The sequence below is a fragment of the Electrona antarctica genome, assembly GCF_951216825.1.
Source record: "Electrona antarctica genome assembly, chromosome: 22".
NCBI lineage: Eukaryota > Metazoa > Chordata > Actinopteri > Myctophiformes > Myctophidae > Electrona > Electrona antarctica.
In genome coordinates, this window is record NC_136805.1 from 12,318,350 (window position 1) to 12,326,320 (window position 7,971).

The window sequence follows — 7,971 nt, forward strand, 5'->3', positions numbered from 1 at the left end:
ATACTTCAATATACTGCATATGCATTTACCACATGAACCTCAAGATGCATTCTGAGCTTGTAGATCGGCTCGGCTGTCTTCACTATTTGATGTGTAGACAAAAGAATGGTTTATTTCTAAGTGGTTAATGATGTGCTTTTCCACCGGGAAACATAGATTCACTGTACAGTAGGTGTTAGCAGTAGGTCTTTTGTTCTTTGACCCTTCAAAGCCAGAATCAGACTGGCTTTTGGTTTCTTCAACCCACCATCTGTGGAGGCCTTCTACTGACACCTAGTGGTCAATATTGGTAATGTTTTATGATACAATGGCAGTTCCATTATCATCTGATCCAACTATCCAAGCATGTCTCAATATTAACGGTACAGGCACTATATGGGGTTAAAACTGTCAAATGTTTTTGTATTGCTTTGATTAAAAATACATTCAAGGGGTAGCCTACCGATTGAAACATTCCTACATTCTTTTCTTAGTTGTCAAACTCAACCACCAGGTTCAAAGTTGGGTTTTTACAATGTACAATTTAGGCAACACAAGGTAATACATCAAATACATAAATAGTCATGAGTAAACTAAGAACATCCGTTAGACGGAACCTAACATCCGTCTAACAGTAAACCACCAACAAAGCTGAATGTATCTACAGACAAATACAGCCCACTTTGTACATTTTAATATTTTCACATTTTTGTTCAAAATCGTTAACAGTTCATTCTCATCAGTCTCTGTGTTTATGTCTGTGCCTGTGGCAGGCACACATAATATAGGGGCTGGTCAGGTGTGGTGCCACACCATGGGAATGCATTGTCAATGTGTTAGACGGGATTGGGATGTGTAGTCGTCATTCTTCTACACTCTACAGCAAGGAAACTAAAGCAGTACATTTAAAATAACCGGATATTTTTCAGACCTTGCCCCTTTTAACCGGATATTTGACAGACCTTGATACATAAATATGTAGATAACAGATAAGGGAAGGCTCGAAGACCAATTGGTTGGAATTATAATTAAGATAAAACCAATTAGTTGCATATAAAATGCAGAAGGGACAATTAATGATTCACCAATGATATAAAGGACTGTATAACTGAATTACTGAGCTGCACAGAGCTATAACTGTAAAAATACTTGTAAGAAAGTAATCAAAGAGTACCAATAAATACTCAGAACCACAATGGTAACAAATGGTTACCAAATCTTTTAGATGACCAAGTTCACAATTAGCTTTAACAGGATTACTTTAAGCAGGAAATACTCTTTTAGAAAAATACCTTAAGTACTCAATTAAAAAGATGAGTCCACCAGAAGAATGATTGTCCAGTCAGAAACATTATGGTTTAGTCGATTCATTTTCCAGATCTGAGAGACAGAACAGATACTCACATACAGCCAAATTACATAATCTTAATCCCTGTGCCACCAAAAAGCACAGGGTCGTCTCTCCCGGACAATTCATGTCACAGGCATTAATACTGTTGATCACGTCAGTTGTTGATAAACTTTCATTGGCTGATTAGACAGTTAATTTCCGCACTATGCCACGCTGGCACTGGTTGTCAAGCGCTCATTGGACCAGCACATGGATGATGAGACTGGTATCATGCCAGCTCCCTTGGTTCCGTCATTGAGGGCCATAAACCGGGAAAGCACAGAGGCTGGCGTTGCTATGGCAACCTGAAGATAACATTCTTTCCCTGCTAGCTGTAAACTCTCGACAGAGATAAATACTCCTATCTTCTTTCTCACTAGACACCAAGGTCAAATGCATGCAGTCTTATATCAAAATAGACCTCTCAGTATGCGAGTTTTGTGGCTACAGGCAGACAGTATGGAGACTGAATAAGGAGTCAACAAGATATTAAATCTGAATGTGGCGTCAGGAAATCCATAATATAAATATGATAAAATAATATAGGATAATATAGGTCTGAGATAATTAGGCATGTGGATGGTGACATGACATAAATAGGATAAGGAGAACAACCCGGAGTAAACAGGCAGTAGGCTAGGAGTAAACTGATGATAAAAGGGCAAGATGACAAAATATGACCTATAAGGAACACGGTCTGGGCCAAAGGGAACATTGACAATTCCATCCACCAAACTAACAGATCTACCATAACTCCAAATTATCTATCAGACCTTGCCCCTTTTATGCCCGTATATGGAGATCCCCGTTGTCATCAGTATATGCCCATGTAGGCAACACACTCCATAAGGAGAATTTTAATATAGGATATAGGTATAATAAAAGTTGGATTGTGGATGTTTTACATTTATTTAACCTACAGAAAGCCACAATAACAACTCTTTGAAATGGAGAAAACGGTTTATTTTGTTTCCCCCACCATTGAGCAAAAAAACCCACATGTGACATATTGGGCACTCCTGTACATCACCTGTATCCAGGTAACAGTTCGTGTTGCGTGTGACATCACACCAGAACAGCATATAAGGTGTTGTAGATGAAGTATGCATGCTTCCATGTAAATTTCATCTCAGGACGACAGATCAAGAACCACGAAGACAAAACAACTTTCTAGCTAATCATGGCTTGTTGTGACCCGATTGACTCCGACTCTGACAGAGACAGTGCTGGCGACAGTAACTTAGATCAGGCGCTTTTGTCATTGGCAAAGAGGAAGAGAATTGACCCAAGTGAACAGGAAGAGTCAGTAACTAGGCCTGCTGCTGCTGCTATATACTCTGAGACAGCGGATAGTGAAGAGTGGACCGCCACTGGCACCAAAGGGAAGAGGAAGCGTAAGGTTAAGCAACAGAAAGGGTCGAACACAGAAAACAATACAGTGAATAAAGCAGCAGAGTCTGGTAGCTCCGATGGAGACAGTTCAGCTAAGAGTTCTGTGCTGGAGGAGAGCGAGGTGTCGGACTCTGAGAGCAGCAACAGATCCAAGTCAGACTCAGAGGAAGTGTTCCAGGATGGTTACGGTGATGACATGATGGGAGATGAGGAGGACAGAGCTTGGCTGGAGAAGATGACGCAGAAGGAAAGGGAAATGGAGCTGTTCAACCGATTTGAGAAGAGAAAGGTGCTGAAGACGCGGTTTGAAATAGCAAAAAAGGTGAAGGCTGACAAGAAAAGGAAAAAGGAGAAGACAAAGCAGCAGGAAGAAGAAGAGAAAGAAAACGGGAAGACATCTCAGCTCCAAGACACACAAGTGGTCGTCATGACACAGCACAAGGAGAGACCGTCCAAACCTGACGAAAAACCTGACAAAAAGTCCCTGGCCATGGAGGACCTAAAAGCTGAACGTGACAAGAAGAAAGACAGAACTACTGAACGTCTGGCTAAGGGTGGGATTCTGAAGACCAGCGAGGTGTATTCTGAAGATGAAGAGGAGGATGACAAATTATCTATAAAGAGTGACCAGAGTTCAAGCTCGTCTTCATCCAATGGTAAAAAAGAGCAGACTCCAAAGTCTCAACCGGTATCACTCCCAGATGAACTCAACAGAATCCGCCTGTCCAGACACAAGCTGCAACTTTGGTGCCACATGCCCTTCTTTGCCAAGACTGTAACTGGTTGCTTTGTTCGGATAGGCATTGGGAGCAGTAGTAGTAAACCAGCTTACAGGATTTCTGAAATAATGGATGTGGTAGAGACATCTAAAGTTTACGAGCTTGGATCAACAAAAACGAACAAAGGCTTGAGACTACGGCATGGAGGCGACACGCGCGTCTTCAGACTTGAGTTTGTGTCAAATCAAGAGTTCACAGAAAGTGAGTTTAGAAAGTGGAAAGAGGCAATGACGGTCGTCGGGATGCAACTCCCAACTCTTCACCATATCACAAAAAAGGAGCAGTCCATCATAGAGGCTATGCACTATAAATTGAATGACAAAGACATAGAAGATATTGTGAAAGAGAAGGACAGATTCCGTAAGGCTCCACAAAATTATGCCAAGAAGAAAACTCAGCTCCTCACAGATAAGGCCAAAGCAGAAGACAGAGGAGACAGTGATACAGCGAAAGTGATCCAGGATGAACTGAATGAGCTGGAGATAATAGCTGATGCACTGGAAAGGCAGAGGACCACCAAAAGCAGCATTCATGCCATCAGCAATATCAATAAGCGGAACAGAAATTGGAACAATGCGTTGTCAGAAAAGACTCTGAACAACGCAACTACTGAAGCACACGTCAAAAACCAACATTTAGACCCTTTCACCCGAAGACCATGCAAGCCCACCATGGTGTCTAATGTCAAAGACCCCTCAGTAGATGCAGCAATCCTCGTTCACCTAAACCAGAAATATGGTGGTTTAGGGTCAGAAGGACAAGATCCCAACTCTGGAGACAAGAACTTAAAGGGACAACAGAAAGATGCACCAAAAACAACCAGTGATCTCTCAGAAGACCTATTCAAAGCACATGATTTTGATATTAATATTGACCTACAGGTTCCATAATGCATAGGCACCGTATCTCAGCAAGCTCAAAAGCTCTATGTCATATGACAGATGGGAAGATTGGAAGGATGCAGTGACAAATATACGTCAGAGTGGTGCAGGATATGTATGAGGCCAGTGTGGGAAGCTGTGCGATCGGATCAGGTCTCCCTGGGCAGGTTGACAGATGAGACCAGGCAGGAGTCACCGTGGAGTTGGACTGTATTGTATACACGGTAAGACATTGTGATATGTTGTGAGAGGAGAGGGGCCAGGTTGAGGAGAGTTCAGAAAGGTATAGGTATGTACTGGAGAGAAGAGGAATGGAAGTCAGCAGGAGTAAGACGGATTACAATTACAATAGTCTGGTTGCCCTTTGGGCAACCACACTAAATATGCGTGCGTGAGATGGAGGGAAGTGGAATGGTGAGGATGTAAGGAGTAGAGGTCTATTTAAAAAGTAATATACCATATTTGGGGTCAACTAGTGTGTGCCAAGATTTGACAGAAAGTGAAAGGAAATGTGTAAAGGACTAGAGGTGGCAGGACTGAAGATGTTACCATGAGTGACAACATCAGGAATGACCACATTAGAGGGACAGCCCAGGTTTGAAGGTTCGGGGGGTAAAGTAAGAGAGGTAAGAGAGGCCGAGATGGTTTGGACATGTGCAGAGGAGCGATGGGTATAGTGGGAGGTGGATGGTGAAGATGGAACTGCCTGGCAATAGGAGAAAAGGAAGGGAGGAAGGAAGGTGACAGAGGAATTGACTGATTGAATACTTTATTAACAGTTTGCAGAAAAAAGCACAGGAAAGCACTGTTCAATACAAGGTCAAGACTCAGGATTAAAACCCAATAAGGCATATATATGGCTTGTTTCCATTGGGGTACTTCATATTCAATTCATCATATTTAATTTAATCATTACATACAAATATACAGTACTATGCAAAAACAAGACGCAGAGGACAGGAACAGATGGAAATGGATGATCCACTGTCGAGAACCCTGACAGGAACTAGTCAAAAGATGATTTTTTTTATCAACATAATCTCTAGGAAGAAAACTGTCAAGGCGACAGTTCTTATCGCTCTTATCAAGCTATTTTCTTTTTTGTTATTGTTTGTACAGATGTCTACAGTATGTACAGTATCTGTAAAAATAGCCAAACAGCCTGATTTAAGAAATAAACTAATAAAAGCATTGCCTTGTTTCTCTTGACCGTTCATTGGATAAATCCTCACCCTATGTGATGTGCATGTGAAAATAAAACAGTCACCCTCCCTCTCTCTTGTCCTCTCCCTCTCTTCTCATCCCGAGAAACTACAAGTTTTCATTTTTGACTCATCAGCAGTAAGTAGCATACTGGTGCTTCAAACGCTAATGCTTCAAACAAATACAGAAATACAGAAACACCCATTTCGGTATATCAAAGACCAGCTAAAAGCAAAGATATGTTTACACATATTTAGAGCATAGCCGTGGGGTCATAATAGGTACATGTAGTTGACAATAGATGCCAAAAGATACAATAAATACATCGTGTATACCTGTATATTTAAAAATATCAAAAGTCCCTAAAAGTTTTCTTAATGACTTCCTGTGAAATAAAAACAATGTATGATTACATGAGCAGGTACTAACCAATTTCAAACAATAATATGATGATTGGCACCTGTTAATCACAGTTCCACACAGAGGTTGCTATAGTGTGCGGAGCTACTCTTGAAAGAAACAAAAATGGCGGATGCAGGGTTACAAACTCCTGTTTAAAGTTAAAGACTATAAACCTATGCAGTAATACAACAAATTCAGCACTGCCTGATTGAATAGATTTTTTTGTTTTTTACTTTGTAAATGGTGCACTTATATAGTGCTTTTATCCAAAGCACTTGACATAGATTATGCATTACATTCACCTATATTCACACACAGTCATACACAGATGGTGGAGGAAACCACATGCAAGGCACCAACCTGCACATCGGGAGCAATTAGGGGTTCAGACTCAGAGTCTTGCTCAAGGACACTTCGACACTAACTCTGGGGAGCCCGACATCGGAACCTTGTGGAACCTCGTGGTTCCCATCCGGCCGTTCTACCAGCCACTCTAACCCTGAGCCACTGCCACCCCTGTGCAGCGGTGTGACATCCAGGTTGCTCCTGAATAGATGGATGGTTCAGGTTCAGGTTCAGGTGTATTTGTCATATGTATAGATACAGAGTATAAATACAATGAAATTTATTTTGCTCAGAGCACTCTCAGTCAGGACATAAACAAACATCTATAGTGCAAAGAAAAAGACAAAAACACAAAGTGAAGTGACAATACAGTGAAATACAGTTCAAGGTCAGCTGTATGGTCAAGACTTTCAACTACAGGGTGCGTGCGGAGGTTGGAAAACTGTCGTTCAAAACCACCCCCACCATTGCTGTGATTAGCTCTTAGATTTTTTTTGAAAACCCACAGATTGTGAAAACATCCCCTGACCTGACCTCATCGGCCTACTGGCACACTGGTCTTGAGAAAGTTCAAATCTCTAGAGAAGGAGGCAACTTAAAAGAAGGTAAACTTGAGGCATTTTTGATTACTAAATTAGAGACTCAAGTACCATTCAAAACTTGAGAGGGGTTTCCTGTAAAGTGCCAAGTGAAACAAATATGAAAATAAATAATAATATTTTAATTTAGCAGAAAAGGACATCTATCAGTCTTTATATAGGCTGAAATATTATAGTAGTATAGTATACTTTTTGCCCTTGAACTACCAACCTTCAGTATGTCATACAAATGCTTAAAATACTACTGAATTTCTGAATTAACAATCTTATGTACCTCTGCTTGCGCAACTTTGCACCTCGACAGAGTGCATTTCTAGTTCCACTTGCTGTTAGCACTGGATCAACTGAAAGCATGCATGCGCAAATCGGTGCTGTTAAGCATGCAAGGTAACAGTTTGTATTATGTGTGACCATTAGACTAAATCAGCCTATTTATGGTGTTGAAGATGGATATAATGTGTAATTAAACAGATAAGTAGATAGACAATTCTTATAACGAGGCAACAGAGACAAGAAAACAGTGCAAACCAGTTAACATGAATTATTTAGAGGAAAAGGATGTCTTTGAAGAGCTCAGGACTTATTTTCCTACCACAGAGTGGAACCAGCTGGCCTCCACTGTGAAAATACGATATCTGAACACCATGAAGAACCATTTATTTAAGCTCTCCATGGGCCTGAAATCTGTGGCTCCAGATTTTATGACGATGGACAGGTCAAGGGAGACAAGTCAGGGGAAAGTGTTATTACCGAGTCCAAGTGAGGAGGAAGTTCCGGAGGGGAAGGACGATGAGGAGTGGACTCTTCATCTGTCTCGTGGTCATATAGAAACCGTAGCGGTGTATCCCAGTGACAGAATGCTGCGAAAACTACCCAGACTTGATTACACAGAACCGGAAGTACTGGAGCACAGAGTCAATAAGACTCTGCCTCAGAGATTTGATATTAGACAGCCACACATCCCAGATACAGGTTTAGGCGTGTTTTACTATGGATACTCT

At 41.2% G+C, this 7,971-nt stretch overlaps 1 protein-coding gene across 1 annotated transcript; it reads left to right on the plus strand.

Annotated features, from left to right (window-relative positions):
* Window positions 1-2,549: 2,549 nt before the first annotated feature.
* Window positions 2,550-4,430, plus strand: LOC306914982 (RNA polymerase-associated protein RTF1 homolog; the record flags this gene model as incomplete). The annotated part of the gene is made up of 1 exon (XM_079492223.1): window positions 2,550-4,430. One exon carries the CDS (start codon window positions 2,550-2,552, stop codon window positions 4,428-4,430), a length of 1,881 nt encoding a protein of 626 aa, XP_079348349.1.
* Between the last annotated feature and the right edge of the window lie 3,541 nt (window positions 4,431-7,971).